The 22802-nt window shown below is 54.0% G+C and overlaps 1 protein-coding gene across 10 annotated transcripts in view; it reads left to right on the plus strand.

Moving 5' to 3' along the window:
- The window catches only part of TNS1 (tensin 1), a 238877-nt gene that overhangs the window by 207051 nt on the left and 9024 nt on the right, over positions 1 to 22802 (plus strand). For 9 of the 10 annotated variants that reach the window (XM_089916383.1, XM_089916382.1, XM_089916375.1 and 6 more), the window contains 10 exons: positions 7509 to 7707; positions 11125 to 12191; positions 14895 to 14981; positions 15719 to 15850; positions 16259 to 16351; positions 17286 to 17363; positions 19183 to 19254; positions 19507 to 19675; positions 20632 to 20700; positions 21196 to 21228. In XM_089916383.1, the coding sequence (XP_089772509.1) occupies positions 7509 to 7707; positions 11125 to 12191; positions 14895 to 14981; positions 15719 to 15850; positions 16259 to 16351; positions 17286 to 17363; positions 19183 to 19254; positions 19507 to 19675; positions 20632 to 20700; positions 21196 to 21228 (1999 nt within the window). The remainder of the gene's footprint in view (positions 1 to 7508; positions 7708 to 11124; positions 12192 to 14894; positions 14982 to 15718; positions 15851 to 16258; positions 16352 to 17285; positions 17364 to 19182; positions 19255 to 19506; positions 19676 to 20631; positions 20701 to 21195; positions 21229 to 22802) is intronic. The other variant, XM_089916376.1, reaches the window with a different exon arrangement.

Consider the following 22802-nt stretch of genomic DNA (forward strand, 5'->3'; position numbering starts at 1 on the left):
TCTGGGATCTTGGATGACTTTGGGGATTTTGGAAAAGCTATGGACTCACCCCTATACAGAGGCCTCTGGATATCCGTGCACATAATTGTGACAGGTTCAAGGAGTTAGAACATCTGTGTCCTGGCTTAACCCCTGATTTAGATGAACTCGCATCGCACACAGAGAAGCAGAGAGGGTATGTAAGCGGGTTGAAGGCCTTTAATTTATTAGGAACATAACTCCAATGATGCCTCAGAGCAGCAGGTGGAATGAGGGGAATGCCGGCCTGTGCGGCCTGGGTGGCCTGGGCATCCATGTCCCCGTCTCTACCGGGCTTGCTTGGACGAGGTGGGCTCCACTGAGCACCTTCTAGCTTGGATGTGTTAGATGTTCTGACTTCTCACCTTGGTCCTGGAGCTGTGTGGCCTGGTTTATTTAAACACTCTGTCCGGTTTCTTTCTTTCTTCCTTTTTTTTTTGACTGCGCCACGGCTTGTGGGATCTTAGTTCTCCAACCAGGGACTGAACCTGGGCCCTCAGCAGTGAGAGCATAGAGTCCTAACCACTGGTTCTCCAGGGAATTCCTCCATCTGGTTTCTTAAGCCCACTTCCCACTTCCCTTTGCACTCATTACCTTGATTTTCTATCCCCCAATTGGGCATGGGCTGTGCCCCTCTGAATCTGCCATCACCCAGAAAAGATGGCTGGAGTTTCCCATAAAGCTTTGCTCGCTCCTAGCCAGCCAGAGTTCTGGCAACAATGCCAGGCTGCCTGGGGGGTGCAGAACAAGGCAGCCCCCCCCCAACAACAGATCCCAGAATGGGGAGAGCCACAGCGGGGCCTCACCCTCAGTCAACCTCATACCCGGGGAGAGGACCTCCCCCAGGCTGGTGGCTGACTGCTGGTTCCCAACAGGAGTATAGAATCAGCTGGGGCCTGGAGCCAGTGTTCGTGTGCTGTGTTCCAGGTGCACACCCACACAGGAGCTCTTGAGTCCCTTCGTGGTTGCTGATCTCCACAGACTGGTGGGACCCACACGCTTTCCAGTGGGAAGGTCTGAGGGTGACAGGCCCTGGCTGTGTGTTCCCCACTTTGGGGTGACACTTCAACAGATCGGAAGTGACACCTGACCCTTGCACCTTATGAGAGAATCTAGGCCTACAGGGCCCCGAGCCCTCTGACCCTCTTCCATCTGTCCTGGAGCCACAGAGTTTGCAGGGGAAGGTTCTTAGGGCTTGACTCTACCACACCCATCATTTTCACAGATGTGGAGCTGAGGTCTGTGTTGTGGGGTGAGGGTGGGGCATCTTCCCAAGCTCACAGTTAAGAGGAAGCAGGGCCGAGACTGGACTTACTGGTCTCCTGTCTCCTAATCAAGGGGCTGTTTCAAAGCCCTCCTCCTGCCTCCAGGCGCCATGCCCTGGGATTCTAGCATGGGGATCGGAATTGTTGTCAATCCCCCCTCCCTGGGGAGGGAGGTGGGTGGAGGCAGGGGACATTCTGTTTTTCCTGACTCGTGCATCACCTCCCGGGTCAGACTTTGCTGACCCTCTGAAGCACTGCTTGATTTCCCTGCTGATACTCTGATGGGAAATTCAGAAAAAGATGCTTGTGAGGAAAAATAATCAGAGACAGACAGACTTACTCAGCTAGGGGAAAAAAGACTTCAGGGGAGTCTGTTCCGTTCAGTGTGCCGTGCTAAATGCTTTACATTCATTCATTCTGTCATTCGTTGATTCAACAAATATTTTGTGTGCCTCCTATGTGCCAGGCACCCTGGAGATATAATGATAAGCATACTATGATTCCTAATCTCGTGGAGGAAATTCATGAGCCGGCGCCAGAATTAAATTATCACCGAGAATTAAGTATTGAGATAAGTGCTCCAGAGCGAAGGGATACAGTTTTATGAGACCCTGGCTCATAAAAGAAGTAAGATGGGAGGGTGAGTAACATTAACCCAGTAACACTGGGATGGGAGAAGAGCATTCGATGTAGAGGTAAAGGGCATGTGCAAAGGCCCTGGGGCGGGAGGAACAGCATGTTCCCTGGAGCAAGGGCGGGGAGTGTGGTAGAGAGTGAGGGTCAGCAGGCAGGGGCGGGGCTGTGTGGGTCATTGTCATGTCATCTCGTTTAATAATCACAGAAGCACTGTGAGGAAGGTGGCAGGAACCCCAGCTTGCTGATCAGGAGATGACGTGTACGGATGTTAACTGACTTGTCCGGGCCCAGACAGTGAACTGGGGGCACGGCTGAGAGCCTACGCTGGATCAGCCCATGGAGGCTGCCCCTTTCCGTGTGATCGTACGGGGCACAACCTCTAAACGTAAACAGTGTCTTTACTGGGTACCCTTCTCCATGAAGGAAGGAGAAGAAGAAAGCCTGTAACAGTAAAGGCATGATATCCTCAAGATATCAAGGATATCTTCCTGGTGGGGAAACAGGGAAAGAAATTGCTGAACCTTCTTTCCTGGAGGAATGGGAACAGGGAACATTCAGCTTAGGTTCTGTCTGTTCAGATGATTAGACGGGATGGATGTGGCACAAAGGAAGACAGTGGACTAGAAATGGCCCCTCCGGGGATCCTTCCTACTCTGAGATCCTTGGTGATGGGTGTACTGTGGCATCTGGGTATTTTCGGGCAGTGCTGTGCAACACAGATTTACTGAGCGCCTACTCTGTGCCAGGTCCTGTGCTAGGTACTGAGGGCTTAAAGACGAGTGAGCTAGCCTGGTAAAGACAGATATCTCTGCATAAGGTAGAAGTGCTGAGCTGGGGGAGGAACAGGGTGTGATGGGAGCTCAGAGGAGGGCTGTGTGGCCCAATCTCAGAGTTTGGAATTCTAACTTTTGAGCTCCTGGATTGGGCCTCGGGGGGTTTTACTTCCTCCCTACCCCGCATCCGCATGTCTTCATTTCACTTGGAGTGGGCAGACCCTTTCTCTCCAGGCAAAGAACCTTTTCTGGGAGGCAGGAAATGCACTTCAGGGTGTGGGTGAAGAGCTGACAGTGCCCCCAGCCTGGTGGGGCTAAGTCGCTCAGCCTCATGTCCAGCTGCTCTCAGCCTCCAACAGCCACGTGGAATGGGTTTGGGCTCCTGGAATGTTCTGCACGAAGCACCCTCCCCGGCCCCTCCTCTCCTGCCCTTCCCAGTTCCCGCTGCCTCTGGGTGCAGCTGCTTGGGATCGGCAGAGAGGAGGAAAGCAGCACGAGAGAGGGTAGAGGGAGGCAGGCACAGGCACGGTTCGGGTACAGGTGGGCAACGGTGGGGCTGTTTATAAACCGGCATTGCAACTAGTGGAAAGAATTAGAAGGGACTTTCCTTGTCTTGTCACTCGATCCTAGCTGGGCAGGTGAGTATTCTCATTCCCATTTTACACATGAGGAAACTGAGTCCCAGAAACGTTCAGCAGCCTGCTCCAGGTCACCCCTCCAGTAAGTGAAAGAAGGGGGAGCCTTCTTCCCCCTTCTTTGTATGTTGTACTGAGGTAGGGAGGAGGGAGGGAGGATGGGGACAGACAGGAAAAGGGAGGTATTTTCAATATGGAAATCTGAGTCTGAAAACTTGGGAAAATGGATGTTTTGGCCCAAAAGGTTGGTTTTGAACAGTTCTGGAGATGGACTTGGAAAATCAGATATCTTCCCAAAGATCCCTCCTGCTCTGGGTTCATGAGGAAGAGAGATTGAGTGAATCTCTACCCCTGATTTGGGCCTGGAAGGTCAGCCAACCAAGGAAGAGGATGGAGGTAGAGAGTAAGGTGAGGGCAGAGCCGGGCGGGCTGGGCCTGAAATCCACAGGCTGCGAGCCTCAGAGCAAAGCCCCCAGGCTAGTTGGCCACCTCAACTCATAGGGCTGTTTCCAGCCTTCGTGGTGGGAATGGCTTCTGGTGCTTCTTCCTGGGTAAGCGGTCCTGTCCTCCAAGTTCAGATGCTGAGTCCTCTGAGAGCCCCTCTGTAGCTTAGGATCTGATGGGAGTGGGGACGGGGCTCACGAGCCTGATGCCTTATGAATGTGGCCATCCTATAGGATCTCGGGTTTCCTAATATCGCCAAACTTTCTAACATACAGTCCCATCGATGTTCTGTGCAAGCTACACTCAGGCTCCTGTCACCACGTCTGGGCCAGAAGGAGTCAGTGGGGACGTAGCCTTGAGTGATGGCAAACAGAGCAGATGGGAGTCAGCATCTGGGGTCCCAGGCTCGGCACGGTCCTGACTCTGGCACCAGGTGGTGTGGGCGGCCTTACCTCAGTTCTACTGCTGGTAAAAGCAGTATGCGTACTGTTTTACAGGATGGGGTGCTTATGTGAGTTGGGAATATAATATGAGTTGCTTACCCACTTCAGGTCTTGGCAGGAAACAGCTGGCTCATTCCAATGGGGCAACCGAGGAGACAATGGACTATTTAGAAGGTCTGGGCAAACCGACGAGGGATGGTGAAGCACCCCGCCACCGGGTGGCCCTCCTAGCAGGAGGTGGGAGCCATCTGCCCGCCGGGCCTGGAGGAACCAGGAGGGAGCCGGAGGAGAGGGCCCCCGACTGGAGCTGGGATCTTGGGTGGAAGATGCAGCCCTGGCACTTTGACCTTCTCTCCTCACCACCCCCCATCCCCTCCTAGTGTCTCCTACTAGCCAGCGGCCAAAGGTCAAAGCCATGTGGAGCCCTGAGGCCGGGGGTCTGGGGGATGCGGTCGGTAAAAGCTGGCCTGCAGGGACACAGAGCAGGTTGGGGAGTGGATCAGAAGGACATGGCAGGTGGAAAAGATCACCGACTTCAGGGCTCACCACGTGCATTTTAGCTTGAACTTTTGGGGTCAGCAAGAATTCAAGAGAAGGAGAAAAACGAATGTGTGCCTTTTAGGTCTTAGTTATTGTGCACCTCTGTGTGGGTGGGGCGGAGGGTAAAGGTCACACATCTACTAGTTTGTGGGACAGAAACTTATTGAGGACTTACTGTGTGCCAGGCACTGCAAATACAGATCAGCAAGGAGCCTGGGGCTGCCAGGGAGCAGATGGATCCCCTTGCCATCTCTGGGTGGGAGAGAAGGGTGCTAAGCAGTGCGGGCACCAGCGTGAAGCCAAGAGCCTGGAGGTGTCCAGGAGGAGTTTTCAGAGAGTGACCCCGGGGTGAGGGATGGGCAGGGAAGGTGGGCTCTGGCCTTGGGTCTCAATTGCCATTTCTGTGGGCGTGAGGGGTCCTGTCTGAGGTCTCTTCTGTCAGAGTTACCCCAGAGCATGGAGCCAGCCCCCCAAGGCTAAAGACACTGAAATTCTCGGCTCCCTGATTTTCACCTGGCGGTATGTGCAGGGCCCAAGAGCAGGACCTGGGCCAGGCTGCCTGTGTTCCTAGGCCGATTCTGCCACAGTCTGCGTGTGGCCCAGGCAAGACACTTACATTCTCCAAATTCTACTCGCCTCATACAGTTGTTTGCTATTTTTACTAATATTAATAGCCCTGTGGAGCTGGGTCTTCTCTGGCTGATGGGCTGGAGTTCTGGGTAGCAGCCAACTCTGGGTGTCCCAGGAGGCTGTGGCCCCTCTAGGCCACCCAGAGACAGCATTGAGAGTCAGGAGATGGTAGCCGTGGCCGCTGATTGGCTGTGTGTTCTGGGGCAAATCGCTCCACCTCTCTGGGCTGAGCAGACAGGTTACATCAGGAGCCAGCAGTCTGTGGCCAAATCCGGCCCATCATCTATTTTTGTAAAGAAAGTTTTATTGTAACACAGCCATGCTCATCGCTTAATGTATTGTCTGTGGCTGCTCGCGCGATAACAACAGCAGAACTGAGCAGCTGTGAGAGAGACCGTCTGGCCCTCTAAGCCTGAAATATTTACTGTCGGGCGCTTTTCAAAAAAAGTGTGCTGCCCGTCTCTTTGCTCCAGCAGGGCCTCAGGCTTGGACGGCATGGCATCATTGCCTTTGGAGGGGCTGTGGCCTGGGGCTTCTGTGGGGTGGGTGGGTGGCCCGGGCTGGATGAGGGGGTTTTTGAGGGCGCCTTGCTGGCCTCAGCCCACGTGGACTCTATCTCTGGGTGCCGAGGTGGCTGGTCCTGTGTCACCCTGGGCTGGGTCCCTGGAATAGGCTGCCCCATGCCTGTCGCTTTGCAGACCTCTTGCCCCAGCCCCATTCACTGTTGCTGTTGGTTGGAGGGAACTCCGTGTGGAAACTAAAAGATACACTGGCAGCCTCTGGCTGGAGTTGTATGCAGACCGCAGGCCTCCTCCGTAAAGGGCCCTGTTCTAAAGGACCATCCTCTCCCTGGGTCCCCAGGCCTCTGGGCCTGGATGCAGGATATCAGGCCTGGAAGTCACCTCAGAGACCAGGGCCTGTAACGGCCCCATAACGCCTTGGTGATTGGGCTCCTTCCAAAGTAAAGCTTTCTTTGGGCTGAGGGGAGGGGGCGATTCTCTGACTCAGTGGTCAGCACAGCCCGGCTGCAGAGGCTCCAGGGGCCTGCCCCCTGCCCCCACCCCCAGGGCTGCACAGACTCTGCAGTTCTTCCATTTCTGAGGCTGGTTTCAGCGGATGCCCTAATTGTGGGCAGAGGGTAGGTGTGTGCTCAGATCATGTTCCCCCTGGGACGTCCTCAGGGACGGTGCCAGGTTTGGAGGTGGTAGGAACGTCATCTATCCCTGATCCTGTCCCTGGAGAAGCCCAGAGTGCCCTGCTTCTTCTTCCTGTTTGATAACAAGTTAGTCTGGGGGCTGGCTTCAGAGGCCGGGATCGGGGGTTGGGAGGGGCGCACAGCACTGGGTGGGGGGGGGTGGCCCGGGAGACCTGAGTCCTGGTTGTGCCTCCAGCCACTTCACTCTCCAGGCCTCAGCGTCTGCATCTGCAAAATGACTTTTCTGGCACTTGCTCCTCCCCCCTCCCCCGCCTAGCCTTCCTCTCAGGCCATTCTGAACACCAAGTGGGATAATGATGTCAGTCTCGGGAGGAATGCTAAGTGTGTCAGGCAAGGTGGGTGGGTGTGTCTTGGCATGCAGGGGCTGGGCGTAACTCACCCGCACGGGCCTGTTGCTAGGCCAGCAAGCCTGTTTCTGGATTCTGGGTGTGGGGAGGAGCCAGCATGAGCCCTGGAGCTGTCCCGAGATGCACGGCTGGGCTGGAGCTTGGGGTCCACGAAGAGCTCAGACTCCAGCGGTGCCTGGGGAGCCTAGAAGGGCCTGGGGGCCTGGGTAGCAGGTCATAGAAAAGAAGCAGCTAGAGGGGATACCAGTGAAGGATGGGCATCCTGGCTCTAGGAGGGAGGATTCTGTGATGGCTGTGTTTTGGGGTCCATTTCTGGGAAGATTCTCAGAACGAGGCCCCGGTTAAAGGTTCCTTGAGGACTCTCACAGCTTCTCCAAGATGCTGGGAAGAGGGTGGGCCTGGGAAGGCAGAAGCCCTGGAGAATTGCCCTTTGCCTGCTTGGCTGTCCTTTTGGGGTTGTCCCCATAGGCCCTGGGGAAGGGGGCTCCCTGGAGGTTGGGTGGGGTCCGCACTGCACCCCTGTGGATCCAGACTCAGTCCCTGTCCCCTTGCCCCTTCCAGAGCCCCGGAGCTATGTGGAGTCGGTGGTGCGGACGGCAGTGGCTGGGCCCCGGACTCAGGATCCTGAGCCCAAGAGCTTTAGCGCCCCGGTTGCCCAGGCCTATGGCCGCGAGACACCCCTGAGGAACGGGACCCTGGGAGGCTCCTTTGTCTCCCCCAGCCCCCTTTCCACCAGCAGCCCCATCCTCAGCGCTGACAGGTAAGTGGGGAGGAAGATCCAGGCCTGGGACAGCACAGATGAGGCCTCTTGGATCTGTCTAGGGCGTGGACAGGCAGAAATCACATCCAGGTTGCTGCTCCTGGGAAACTAGCTCATCGGGGTGCATGGTGAGAGCATCCCCTGAGTGCCAACTCCCCAGGGAGAGTATGAAGGTGAACCAGGCATAGTCCTTACCCCAGGTTTATTTATTTATTTTTTAAAGTTTTTAAAAAATAAATTTATTTATTTCATTTATTTATTTTTGGCTGTGTTGGGGTCTTCGTTGCTGCGCGCAGGCTTTCTCTAGTTGCGGTGAGCAGGGGCTACTCTTTGTTGCGGTGCGTGGGCTTCTCATTTTGGTGCCTTCTCTTGTGGCTGAGCACGGGCCCTAGGCACGTGGGCTTCGGTAGTTTTGGCTCACGGGCTCTAGAGCGCAGGCTCAGTAGTTGTGGCTCACGGACTCTAGAGCGCAGGCTCAGTAGTTGTGGTGCAAGGGCTTAGTTGCTCCGTGACATGTGGGGTCTTCCCGGACCAGGGCTCGAACCCGTGTCCCCTGTGTTGGCAAGCGGACTCTTAACCACTGCGCCACCAGGGAAGCACTTTTTTTTAATTTAAAAAAAAATTTTATTTTTTGGCCACACCACGTGGCATGCGGGATCTTACTTCCCAACCAGGGATGGACCCCGTGCCCCATGCAGTGGAAATGTGGAGTCTTAACCACTGGACTGCCAGGGAAGTCCCCTTCCCCCAAGTTTAAAATTGAACACGAATAATTACTATGTGGTGAGTGCTTCCTATGTGCCAGGCATTTTGCTAAGTGCTTTCTGTTTAAACCTCACAGCAATCCTATGAGGTAGGTACTATTATTATTCACACTTCTCAGAAGAGGAAACTGAGGCAGAGAGACATAAAGTAGCTTATTCAAGGCCCTACAGCTACATAATAGCAAAAATAGGATTCAAACCGAAGGTGTCTGGCTCCGGAACCCACATCTCTATCCTTCCCCACAGACCTGCGTTATGGTGCCTGACGGTCACGGGGTGAGAGTCAGATGTGCCCAGAGCAGATGTTTGAGCCGCGAGCTCAGAGCGAGAGGCCGCTATTTCTGCCTTGGGATGCAGAGAGGGTCTCTGGGGGCTGAAAGTATTTGTGCTGAGGCCAGAAGGATGAGCAGGGGTTGAAAGGTGAAGGGGGAGGGAACGGCCCTTCCAGAAGGACAGCACGGCAAGGACAGAGCCGGCGGGTGTGGAGGTGTTGGGCGTGGCGGCCTCGGGGCAGCTGCTGGTGAGGGGTTGCTGTAGGGTGAGAGGAGGGATGTCTTGGCGGATGGCTGGCTGGCGTTCTGAGGCGGGTCAGACAGAAAGGGTAGCCTGAAATTTCCCAGAGAGTGAGGCTCCTGTGTTTGGGGTGCAGCGAGAAGCTGCTTGACTGGGGGTGGTGGTGAGGCTTTATGATGGGGAGACAGGGAAGACGACATAGGAGAGGGACCCTGAGAGGAGCCTAGGCAGGGCAAAGGGTGCCAGGCGGGGAGGGGGCCCCAGAGAGCCTGCCTGGAGGCCGGAACTCGCCTCCAAGAGGGGAGCCTGCCCCTACCATCCCTTCCCATGTCCACTGCCCTTCCCAGCCCGGGACCCCACGGGGCCCGGTAACTGTCCAGCCACCTCTTCACAATTCTGCATGTGGAGGGGTGTGCCAAGCTTGCGGTGTACCTGCAGTGGTCCAGGGTAATGCACCCCTCCTGGGTCGGGGCGGGGGCCGTGGGTGAGCAGAGGCACTTTTCTTCTGGAGCCTAAGAATTTGAAACCTCAAGCCAAGCACACATACCCCAGTCCACCTTACCCCTCCCCAGCCTCCTGATGGTTCCATTTTTGGAAAGGTCTGCCTCTGGGCAGAAGCTGCATTCTTCTTTTAGAGGAAAGGAGATTTTCCTCACCTCTCCAGCCACCCTGGCTGATATTCAGGGAGTGCTGACATTAGGAAGTTTTCACCGTTTCTCACTCCTCAAATTCCTCCTGCTGTAGGCCTCAGGAAGCCAGCTTCTCCTCCAGAACTCCATTTCCATGTCCCCAGCCCCCACTGTGCAGCCTGACCTATCCCCCCATTCCTCAGAATCCAGGTTATTCTGTACCGAAGTGGTGTTCCACTTTGGCCCCTTCTGGGATGCGAGGTAGACTTTGTCCTGGCCTGGCCCCTGCCCTTCTCCCTGCCCTTGGCTCGTGCCTAGCCCTCCCACCTCATATCACCCAGGGGACCTGAGCTTATCCAACCTGGCCCAGGGTGTGGCCGGCCAGCCTCCAGACTCCTTCCAGTCTGCGGCTCCAGGCTTTGGAGCATCGTCTTGTGTAAGGACCTTCCCCACCCCCCTGCCCCAGGGGCTGCTGGTGCAGAATCTGCCTGCTACCTCCCTGCAGCTGCTGCATATGCGTGGTCTCTGTCAACCTTTGTCTCTCCTGCCATATCATCGAGGAAGAGAAGTTTGGGTCTGGAAGGAATCAGAGTCATCTAACCTATTTCCCTCATTTTACACGTGGGAAAACTTTTAACAAGCAGAATCCAGGTTTCCCAACTCACAGGCCATGGACTTGTATCAATACTTAACTTCAGAGGGGAACCTTTGACTGTGGCCATTCCCCCAGGTACAGTGCCCTCTGAACTGAATTTTATCAGTCTTAGACTTGAGAACGACCTCTGAGCTCATCTCATCTAACCTCCCAATGGAGGAAATTTCCTTCACAGCATTTGGGTCAAGAGGTTGGTCAGTCTCTGCTTAAATGCTCCTAATGATGGGAGCCTCATTACTATGTAAAGCAGCCTGCTCCATTGGTGGCCAGATCCAATGGCTAGAATGCAGATCTTATAATGAGCTGAAATCTCCTGTGAGATTTCTTCATCTTTGCTGTTTTGGAGCTACCCAGGAATGGATGCCCAGTTACACTCTCAGTGTTTAAAGATGCTGATAGCACACCTGGGGAAACTGAGTCAAGGTAGGATACTTCCAGTAGGAACAGGATCCAAGTGGTTTAACCCCCTCTCCAGTGTTCAGTTTCTGTGATGCTGGAGGGGGCAACAGGACAGCCACCTTCAGTTTCGATAGGAGAGATCTCGCTCTGACCTGTGGTTGAGCAGTCAGGGTGGTGCTTGAGGATACATGGGCTTTGGAGTTAGACACAGCTGAGTTGAGATCCTGGTCTATTATGAGCTGTGTGGGTGTGAGCCTATTGCTTAACCTCTCTGAGCCTCAGTTTTGTCTTCTGATGTCCGTAGGGTGACGTATCAAAGCCGTAACTTTCCTGTGCATGTGAGGGGAGCTTTTATTGTCATTATTAGTGGTTGGAGGGAGGGCTGAGGGTTCACTGAAAGCCTGTCCTTCACTAAATGCCATTTGGTGACATCTTGACCTGCCCCGTCTCTCTCTAGCACTTCAGTGGGGAGTTTCCCATCAGGGGAGAGCAGCGACCAGGGCCCGCGGACACCCACCCAGCCTCTGCTGGATTCTGGCTTCCGCTCCGGCAGCCTGGGCCAGCCCAGCCCTTCGGCTCAGAGAAGCTACCAGAGCTCTTCTCCTCTCCCGACTGCGGGCAGCATCTACAGCAGCCCCGACTACTCACTTCAGCCGTTCAGCTCCCTGGAAAGCCAGACCCGGTCTCAGTTCAGTGTGGCGGGTGTCCACGTGGCGCCTGGGAGCCCTCAGGCTCGGCACAGGACAGTGGGCACCAACACTCCCTCCAGTCCTGGCTTTGTCCGCCGGGCCGTGAATCCCGCCATGGCTGCCCCCAGCAGCCCCAGTTTGAGCCACCGCCAGGTGATGGGTCCGCCCGGAACTGGTTTCCATGGTAAAACGGTCTCCAGCCCCCAGAGCAGTGCAGCAACCACTCCGGGAAGCCCCAGCCTGGGTCGGCACCCTGGGGCCCACCAGGTTTCAAGCCTCCATGGCAATGTGGCCACCACTCCAGGGAGCCCCAGCCTGGGCCGGCACCCTGGGGCCCACCAAGGCAACCTGGCCTCCAGTCTCCATGGCAACGCAGTAGCCAGCCCCGGAAGCCCCAGCCTGGGCCGTCACTTGGGAGGGTCTGGATCTGTGGTTTCCGGCAGCCCCAGCTTGGACCAGCAGGTGGCCTATGGTGGCTACTCCACCCCTGAGGACCGGAGACCCACGTTGTCCCGACAGAGCAGCGCCTCGGGCTACCAGGCCCCTTCCACGCCCTCCTTTCCTGTGTCCCCTGCCTACTACCCCGGCCTGAGCAACCCCGCCACCTCCCCCTCGCCAGATTCAGCAGCCTTCCGGCAAGGGAGCCCGACACCGGCCTTGCCAGAGAAGCGGAGGATGTCCATGGGAGACCGAGCGGGCAGCCTCCCCAACTATGCCACCGTCAACGGGAAGGTGTCCTCCTCGCCTGTCACCAGCGGCATGTCCAGTCCCAGCGGGGGCAGCGCCGTCTCCTTCTCCCACACTCTGCCCGACTTCTCCAAGTACTCCATGCCAGGTGCGCCCTCCTTCCATGTCATCTCTCCCGCTGACAGATGAAGCCCAGCAGTTAGGGTACCTGTGCTAGTCTCTGTTCTGACATCTCCTTGGCAGACTGAAGCCCAGCAGTTAGGGTATCTGTGCTAGTCTCTGTTCTGACATCTCCTTGGCAGACACAACCTCGGGTGGATCACCAACTTCTGGGCCTCAGACGCCTTACCTGTGTAATGGGAGTTGGAGCTGTGGTCGTGGCAGCAGTGGGGGCAGGGATGAGGAGGTAGATGTGATGATGGCACTGCTGTTACAATGATCTTCACCATCATCGTAGCCACCACCACTTGTTGAGCACATGCTCTGTGCCAGGCTCTGAGCCAAGGACTATCTCATCAGTCCTCGCGGCCACCTGGCAAAGTGGGTATGATTTTGCCCATTTTGCACATTTAACACATGGCCACCTGGCAAAGTGGGTATTATTTTGCCCAATTTGCACATTACTTTTCCAGCCCACAGCACGGTTCCCACCTTTTGATCCCCACTTTGCGCACATCACTAATAATAGATCTGGCAGCCGGAGCGATATGGCACAAGGCCGAGGGTTAAGCATTTTTACTGGAGTCTAGTTTCTACCAACCCGGCTTCACTGAAGCCCACGCAGTTTTGCACACTGAATTCTTCTCTCATCGTCAGAACTGGGCATCTTTTGCCTCCACTTAGAGGGCTCATTTTCTAAACAAAAAGGTCAGGGTGTCAGCTGATCTGCAGCTTCTCAGCCAGATCTCCAACCTGACTATGTACAGAGCAGCCCTGGAGCCCTGGGGCATTCAAGGAAGATTTAGAATGCTGCAGGCAGCCTGGGATGGGCCCCAGCTGCCCAGATTCTCAGTATCACTCCCAGGTCCTGCCCTGAGCCTGCCAAACGACACTGCACACCCCTGCTTCCTGCTGCTCGCCAGAGACATCTGGTTCCCAGCCCGAGTTCTTGGAGGATGGAGAACTTCTAGTAGTTGGGACATTTCCTGTTTCCCACCATCTTCCTTGCTTAAAATAGCCATGGGAGTCAACACAGGAAGGCACATGGGGCTGTAGCCACCTCTGACAGCTCGTTAGACAGGCCCCAGCAGCCCCAGGGCCTGGGGCTTTGGAGCCGAGAGAGGCAGCTTGCACATTTGTACAGCCCAGCTGCCTAGCCCAGAGGCCCTGCTAAGTGCACAGCTGCCAGGAAAAGGAGCTGACCTACCCCATCTCTGTCCTCCAGAAACAGATCCCAGAAGCCTAGCAGAGTGTAAATGACAAGTTGAAATTGACTAAGCACCAGGCACACAGCCTAACACACATCTCTGGTCTGTGCCCTGAACTTTACAGCACCGTGAGCACAGGCTCCTCTGTTCCAGCCTCTCACTGATGAAAGGAGTGGAAACATGCAGATTTGGAATATTCTTTTTCACCCTTCTCCCCCATCCTCCCTTTGTTTTCTTTGGTGCCAAAGGATGAAGGAAGAGGTTGGAGAGTGAGACCCACATGTCCTAATACCCAGCCAGGAAGATATGGTGTAGCTGGCACCAAACTGGTTGCTGCATCTTCTTACCTGGGAAGGTCTTACAAAAGCCTTTCTGTGGACCATCTGTGTGACTTGGGCAAGTTGCTCTCCCTCTCTGAACCTCACATTCCTCACTTGTAAAGTAATAGGTTGGATAAGGTGCTCTCTGAGCTCCTCCAGAACCTAACATTCTATGAAAGCATCCCTAGTCTGCAGAGGGTCTGGGGTGGGGATGTCTGCCAGAGAAGTGGGGTCTGTGACACTCAGTAGATGGCCTCTTAATTCTAGGCCAACCCTTCTCCTATTTGTCCCAGGCAGGGCAGGAGCAATCTTTTTGCTCTACCTGAGGCAGAACCCGGGCTTTCCATGTGGGAAGTGAGGCGGAGCTTGGGGAAAGTGGACAGAAATGTGTTTTTCTGCTCTCATCCTCAAGGTTGTTATGATAGAGTTGGGAAATTGAGCCCATGGAGAAAGGGACTAGCAGGTGGGAGGGAAACTTCGGGAAGGGTTTAGTCTGAATCTTCTAGAGAAAGGGGGAGATGGGATGGAGTAGGGCTCTCGCTGGCTTGGTGAGAATGCTGTTCAGTGTCTTCAACAGGAGGGCAGCTCCGTGAGCCACGGTGGTTGTTGGAAGACGGGGAGGATGTGAAAGCAGGTCAAGGCCCCTCCCAGCAATGCTCTGATGATGTCTGAGCAGACTGGCTTTCTGTGTTAGTTTCCTAGGTCAGCCATAACAAAGGACCACACACTTGGCTTAAGACAACAGAAATTTATTCTCTCACAGTAGCTGAGGCTGGAAATCCCAAATCAAGGTATTGGCAGGATTGGTTCCTTCTGGAGACTCTGAGGGAGACTGTGTTCTAATCTTAGCTTCTCATGGTGGCTGGCAGTCTTGGGGTCCCTTGGCTTGTAGGTGCATCTCCCTAATCTCTGCCTCCATCTTCACATGACACTCTCCCCTTGTGTCTCCCTGTCCCTTTCCTTCTTTTTATAAGGACACCAGTCATATTGGATTGGGGTCCACTCTAATCCAGCACGACTGCATCTTATCTTGTTTACATCTGCAAAGACCCTATTTCCAAATAAGGTCACATTCACAGGTACTGGGGGTTAATTCCAACATACCTTTTTGGGGGACAGAGATGGAGACTCATAACACCTTCTTTCCCTCTCCTTCTCCTTCAGACAACAGCCCTGAGACGCGGGCGAAAGTGAAATTTGTCCAGGACACTTCCAAGTATTGGTACAAGCCCGAGATCTCCAGAGAGCAGGGTAAGTGCTGGGTGGTGCTGAAGGTCCTGGGGTCCATCTGAGGTCACAGCTGGCGGCTGCCCACCTTGTCTGCCCTGGGCAAGGGACATAAGCAGACTCTTTCCTCTTTGCAGTAGGTGGTGGTCACAGAGAGGAGCTGGGACCAAGGTTGGACAGTAAGAGGCACCTCCCCACAGTGAAGCGTTGGGCAGCAGAAGCAGTGGTTGCAGCTGTTTCCTTAAAAGCAGCAAAGTCTTGGTTTTCCAGGACAAAATGAAAGGCTGGCCGAGATACTATGAAACCTTAGCTCTCCGTCTGCATGATGTGGGAGATTTTTGCCCATTTTACAGAAAAAAACATAGTTGGGATTGTGGGGATGGAGATGAGAGGCCTCAGCCCCTAACGGAAGTCTGTGTGGACGTAGGGCAGGGTGACTTCCAGCCAGGGGTCAGACCCGGACAGTTTTCTTAGAACGACCCCATCTATTCGTTTACTCACTGTATGGGCTGCTTTTGTGCCGTGACGGCAGTGATGAGCAGTTGTAGCCAGAACTGCGTGGCCTGCAAAGTCTGAAATATTTACTGTCTGGCTATTTATAGAACAACTTTGCTGACTCTAGTGTAGGAGGACCCTTAGGAGTGTTTACATTTTAACTTTAAGGACTCTCATCTCACCTGAGAAAGAAAGAGGTTCAAGACCTGATGAGACTTAAGCCAGTGCATCAGTTTCTCATTTCCCCTTCTCTCCTCCCGATTCAGCCATAGCCCTCCTTAAGGATCAGGAGCCAGGGGCTTTCATCATCCGAGACAGCCACTCCTTCCGAGGAGCCTATGGGCTGGCCATGAAGGTGTCTTCGCCCCCTCCGACCATCATGCAGCAGAATAAAAAAGGTAACACCAGCTTGTCCACTGGGGCCTCAGGACTAGGTGGTCCCTACAGCCTCTTTAGGTCCTGAGCTGCCAGAGGACGAGGGGTGGGTATGTGGGGTGGGCAGGTCTCTTAATTCTCATGGGAGCTGGTCCCTTCTAAACAGAAGCTTCAGAAGAGCAGGTCTTGGGCTTGGTGATTATTGAGGTCCGAGAACAGGGAAGCAAGATGACTGGGACCCTGTGACTGAGTTTCCTTGAGGGGTGGGCTAGCAGTGGTGGCCTCTCCATCCCAGGGCTCTGGCCGTGTTATCGCTGTGACCCTTTCTCCATCACAGCCCAGCACACTGGAGAAGTTGGAAGTAGTGCTGGGAGGTGGCGGAAGGACACCGTGGGCAGTGACGCATCCACGTTTCTTTCTCTTCGTCCCAGGGGACATGACCCACGAGCTCGTGAGGCATTTCCTGATAGAGACGAGCCCCAGAGGAGTCAAGCTCAAGGGCTGCCCCAACGAGCCAAACTTCGGTGAGCTGTCCCCGCCTCCGTCCCCACGGTCTCAGGCCTGTCCCAGGTTCCCCGCTGCAGCTTCTGCCCGTCACCCTTGTCATAGACGCAGCAGAGAAATGCACGGCGACTCCCTTCCTCTGTGCTGTGGCGCCTTCACTCTGCCAGATTTCTTTCTGTATTTGTCCTACCCCGCGGAGACTTGTTATCATTATCACTGGAATAACAACTATAACAACAGTTGCCTTTATCCACTACCTACTATGTGGAAGCCACCTTAGGTACCTTATATCACTTCTGGTCTCCCGACCATCCTGCGTGGTAGGTGTCATCGTACCATTTTACACACGAGGGAACTGAGATTTATCCAGGGACACACAGCTAATAAGCTACTGAGTGGGGATTTGATCCCATCATCCTCTGACACTTGTGCCGCACTCTCCTGAGTGGAGCCCTGGCAGCTGGAGGGACTTAGGAGAGATGCTGGGAGTAACTTTCGATAAAGAAAAGTTGTGGGGGGCTTCCCTGGTGGCGCAGTGGTTGAGAGTCCGCCTGCCGATGCAGGGGACGCGAGTTCGTGCCCAGGTCCGGGAAGATCCCTTGTGCCGCGGAGCGGCTGGGCCCGTGAGCCATGGCCGCTGAGCCTGCGCGTCCAGAGCCTGTGCTCTGCAACGGGAGAGGCCACAGCAGTGAGAGGCCCGCTTAGCGCAAAAAGAAAAAAAAAAAGGAAAAGTTGTGGGGCAACTGTCTGACGGCTAGAGTGAGCCTTTAGAATCTTCTCCCTTGGATCTTGCTGTCAAAGAGGGAGTGAATTTTCAGCTTTGTGGGTGGGATGAGGGAGAGGTAAGAAAGAAGCTAAAGATTATGGACAGTGGGGTGGAGTGGGTGTGCTTCCTCAGTGCCCCTGACGTGCTCCCAGTAACGCTGCCTCTGCCGGCTGTCTCCCTCCCTGCAGGATCTCTGTCTGCCCTGGTCTACCAGCACTCCATCATCCCGCTGGCTCTGCCCTGTAAGCTGGTCATTCCAAACCGAGGTAGGAACCTGAGACTCCTCGCCCTTCAAGCGCACCCTTGTGCTGGCCTCCTTCACGTCTCTGCCCAGCCAGCCGCTCCAGAACATGCGCCAGGCTTGGAGGAAACGGGTCATGTTGCCAATCTTGGGAAACTCAAAACCACTCTCCTCTTTATTTTTTCTAATAAAAAAGAAGGGAAAGTTCATCAAAAATCTTAATTCCAGAAACACACATAATTGACTTGCCAGATTGTTCCAGAGAAAATTCTCTGGAGGCTTTAAGAATTCATACTTGAATCCTGAGAATTACGACTCATCCCAGGGGAGGAAATAGAAGCAGGAGACAGCCATGGGGAGGACCGTGTCCGGAGGGTGAGATGGGCATCAGTGGGAAGGGCCGAGGGAGGGGGGAGGGAAAGGCAGAGGTAGGTCATGGGGCCTCCAGGTGTGGGAGGGCGGTCTGAATGGAGAGTAGAGAGCACACTCGAGGGACCTCTTAGGGATCCACATGGCGTGGGAGGGAGACAGGAAGCCCAAGATGTCCCTGGAGTTTCTAGTCTGCATGGCTGAGAGGGTGTTCTCTCGCCGAGGGGACATTGAGCTAATGGGAGGAGCAAGCCCTCTTTTGATTGTGGGAAGTACAAATGGAATTCAAGAGCTTTAGGACGTATAGGGCGAGAATTTGAGTGAGACACTGCGGCTGGCAAAAGAGATTTTAGCTCCTCTTAGAGAGGTGTCCCAGCCTCGGAGGAAGGCGGATGGACACCCCAAACCTTTCAACAGCACAGGCTTCCATTATGTAGCCCCAGATACACGGGGCTCCCGCGAGGGGAGGGGAATATGCCTGGCCCTGAACTTGAGGTCTAGGAACCGGTAACTGGGGTGCCTTCTCCCCATGCTCTCTGTCCACTAATAGGATATTCGGAATTGTGTCCGGGACTTGCTTTCAGTCTCTCTTGGAGGTCCTGGGGTTATGTCCATAATTAAAACCTCCGATATCATTTGGCAATATGTATGTATCCAATTCGATTCATTGAATTATTAATGATAATTGACCACTATTATCAACTTTAAAGTTCAAATACTATTTAAATAGCCCTATTAACCACATGATTTAGACACTAATTAAGTTATATTTCTAAGGAGTTTAGCAAAGTAACTTAATAATTGTAAAACTGCTCTCTATTTACATTGTATAAACCAGTGGTTCTCACAGTACGGTCCCCTGACCAGCAGCATCAGCGCTGCTGGGAACTTGTTCAAAATGGAGATGTTCTCAAGCCCCCCAATCGGAAGCTTTAGGGTGGTGCCCAGAAGTCTGTGATTTAACAAGCCTGCACACCAGCGTCTGAGAAATGCTGGTATAAACAATACTCAGTTCTTATTAATACTGAAATTGTAGTTGTGCTGCATTGTGGTTTAATGAATTAGGGCATTTACTGATCTACGCATAAGATACGTCCATGCAAAACAGCCATACCGTTTGCCACTTGAAGGCTTTATGTCAGCCGCTAGACTAACACTGTACACGGAACATCTCAAGAACCCAGGGGAGTGGGCGCTCTCATCCCCACCTCCGTTTTATACACGCTTGGCAAGTGACTGGGTGAGCACCTGAACCCTGCTCTGTTGGACTCCACACCTCCCAACCAGTGTGCTGAATACTTAGAGCAATCACTGGACATTCAAACCGGACACACGTGCTGACTGCCAGGGCTTATGATGAGAAGCGGTATCCGTTGCACAAAGTATTTGCAGAGCTAGCCTGAGGCCCAGCCAACCTTGTGCTTCTTTCCAGCTCTGCAGTTTTAATTACCAGCTGAATTAAATTTTTGTCTCAGACCCCACAGATGAATCAAAAGATAGCTCGGGCCCTGCCAACTCAACCACTGACCTGCTGAAGCAAGGGGCAGGTGAGTGGCCACCCCAGACGGGATCCCTGCCCAGGCCTTTCCTCCCCCTGGCCCTGTACCCTCCTGCAGGCGCAGGCTGGATATCTCTCCCAGACCCAGATGTCTCTGGGCAGACCACATTTCTGTGTGCAGATGCCTCGGCCCAAGGCTGGCCTGAAATTCATCTGCTCTCTTCTTCCCGAAGAGAGGACCTGGGGATGGTTCCCACCCACTTCGGCCCCCATGACACCTCCTTGGGTGGGTTTCTTCCAGCCTGCAACGTGCTTTTCGTAAACTCTGTGGACATGGAGTCACTCACTGGGCCACAGGCCATCTCCAAAGCCACTTCTGAGACACTGGCTACTGACCCCACGCCGGCTGCCACCATCGTCCACTTCAAAGTTTCTGCCCAGGGAATCACACTGACTGACAACCAGAGAAAGTAAGATTCTTTTTTTTTTTTTGAAAGATGGTGTTTTTTTGTTTGTTTTTGTTTTTTATTAATTAATTTTTGGCTGCTTTGGGTCTTTGTTGCTGAGCGCGGGCTTTTCTTTCTAGTTGCAGTGAGCGGGGGCTACTCTTCGTTGCGGTGCGTGGGATTCTCTTGTTGCCGAGCACAGGTTCTAGGCGCGCAGGCTTCAGTAGTTGTGGCTCGCGGGCTCAGTAGCTGTGGCTCGCGGGCTCTAGAGCGCAGGCTCAGTAGTTGTGGTGCACGGGCTTAGTTGATCCGCGACATGTGGGATCTTCCCGGACCAGGGATTGAACCCATGTCCCCTGCATTGGCAGGCGGATTCTTAACCACTGCGCCACCAGGGAAGCCCAGTAAGATTCTTCTAATTGCTTCTGTGTTGGGCTCCCCCCAACCCTGTGACCCATCCATCCATCCACTTTCTCACCCACTCACCAATTGATCCATCCATTCCTGCATCCATTCATCCCCCATTTATCTTCGCCCACCCATTTATCCCTTCACTAATTTGTCTCCCTCTATCCATCATCCATCCATCCATCCATCCTTCCTTCCTTCCACAAATATGCCTGCACTTGTTATACAGCTGTAAATGCAACTGATAAAAGTCCCTGCTTTCTAGAGCAGAGGCCCTTCCTCTCACGCTCTCTCCCCAGCCCCTTTTCTTCCTACTCCAGAGTTACCCCGTTTCTCATTCCTCAATGCCAGTGTCTTCCTTCCTTTCCTAGCATCTAGCATTTGAGACATGTTTCTATGAGACATCTCTCTGTCCCTATGCATGGCTTTATGTCCCCAAAGGCAGCAGCCCAGGCCATCATGCTCAGAAGGGAAAGGCTGTGTCGACCTGTGACAGCCACAGGTGGTGGCCTGACCTGAAGGAGGAGTCACTTCAGCACTCATTCTCTGTTTATCTGATATGTGTGCCACAGGCTCTTCTTCAGACGCCACTACCCCCTCAACACCATCACCTTCTGTGACCTGGATCCACAGGAGAGGAAGTAAGTCTCTTGTAGACACTTGCCTTCCCAGCCATCTTTCAAACACTGAAGTCTGTGTGTATGCATGTACGTGTGTGTGTATGCACTCCTGTGTGTGTGTATGCACTCCTGTGTGTGTGTGTGTGTGTGTGTGTATGTGTGTGTGTGTGTGCATTCTTGGCTCAATTTGAAGATCTGCCCATGCCTGTGGGACCGTGAGTAGCTGTGTTGGCATCTTTTTGAGTTTTTCCCACCACCAGTTTGAAGCCTCTCCCAGGGACCCAAACGCCTGCTTCTACCCCTCTGACCCTGAAGCTGCTTCTCTCCACGTTGGGGAAAGCTCCTTGGGAGGCAGGCCGCAGTGCTCTCTCCGCTGTGAATGCCCTGATGCATGGTCTTTGGAGGCTCCCGCCCCCCTGGCACAGGGGCTCTGCTGTCCCCAGGGGTCCAGGCACACCCGGGCTGGGCTCTGAGGGAGAAGTGATGGTTTACGCTGTGCCGTCACTCTCTCCACAGGTGGACGAAGACGGAGGGAGGTTCCCCTGCTAAGTAAGTACACTTCTCCCCACCCGGCTGGCTGGTCTTTGTGCTCCTTGGATGGGGCAGAGGTGGGTGCGGGAGTGGGTTTAGGATCCAGGAACAGGACGTAGGCAAAGGGCAGCTCTGGAGAAAAGCTTGCCCAGGCAGCCAGGTCTTTGGCCTTCTCCTGCCTCGAGGCCAAAGGCCCAGCCTCCAGTCTTGTCCCCTTCCCTCTCTCAGGACCAGACCAGCAGGGGTCTGAGGAAGGGATCTGAAAGCTGAGAGTTTTATTGGAGGTGACGGCAGTGGGGCAGGGGTTGTTTAAATGATCTTTTCTGCCACAACCCTGGCATCCTTGACTCCCATTCCTGCTCTCTTGGCGGACTTCTGTGCATGACGTGGCTGGGCTAGACCTCCACGTCAGACCGCGGGAGTCCGGTAGGTCTGAATTCCTTCCGAAATTCCACTGATGGCCCTGGGGTCCTTTGGTCAATTTTCCATCTATTTGGCATTTCGTAAGTGCTTCCAGGGAACTAACTCAGCCCTGGGAAAATTCAGACCAACCAGAGGGCTGATTCTGCCCTCGGGTGCCTGACGGTAGCACAGTAGATAAGAGAAGTGTATAAACAGGCTAAGGTGCTGCAGTGGTTTTCAAGCTGTGTTCCAAGGAATGCTAGGTTCCTCAGGTTGTAACTGAGCCCCTATGAGGGGAGGTACGATTTGCAGTTATTTATCAGGATGAATCGGAGTTTCCTCAGTAAAACCAAAACAAAGTATAGGAATAACCTGGGTACTGAAGCTGACGTAAGACTGTCACTACGGTCTATAATTCCACCTTTTACTTTGTTGGGCTCACCCAAACAGCCCCATTTTTTTCTCACTGATTGACTTTATCATAGATAAACGTTACGCTGTTGAATTGATCCATTTATTGCCATAAGTACTGCTGTCACCTTTACATATCCAGACTTCATATAAGATTGGCTTTAGAAAAAGATAACTTTCACTGTTAAAAAGAAATCAAAACCACTGCTGATTTGGGAAGGTTTGGGGAAAGAACCTATGTTTAAAAATAGGTCTTAGGGCTTCCCTAGTGGCGCAGTGGTTGAGAGTCCGCCTGCCGATGCAGGGGACACGGGTTCGTGCCCCGGTCAGGGAAGATCCCACATGCCGCGAAGCGGCTGGGCCCGTGAGCCATGGCTGCTGAGCCTGCGCGTCCGGAGCCTATGCTCCGCAATGGGAGAGGCCACAGCAGCGAGAGGCCCTCGTACCGCAAAAAAAAAAAAAAAAAAAAATAGGTCTTATACGACAGGTAGAAATGGGTGTGGGAGCAGGAGAGAGCTGATTTCATGGGGATGGGGCTGGAGAGGCCACCAGATTGCAAGCTCCCTGAGGGCACGACTGTATCTGCCGTGTGGGAGGGGCTGATAGATATTTAGTAAGGAAATGAAAGGATGGAGGCAGGGAGGAGGAGAGCGAGGAGGAGGCCCAGTGAGGCCACTGTGGTCCAGATGCGTGGAACTGACCAGGGTCAGCGCGATGAAAGCTCCTTCTGGGGGTGTCCGTGTAACCGAAAGTGGGGTCTGGCTGCTCCCCTTTCAAAA

This window comes from Delphinapterus leucas, chromosome 8 (assembly GCF_059928025.1).
Source record: "Delphinapterus leucas isolate spDelLeu-1000000601 "Yukka" chromosome 8, BTC_Dleu_Yukka2, whole genome shotgun sequence".
Lineage (NCBI taxonomy): Eukaryota > Metazoa > Chordata > Mammalia > Artiodactyla > Monodontidae > Delphinapterus > Delphinapterus leucas.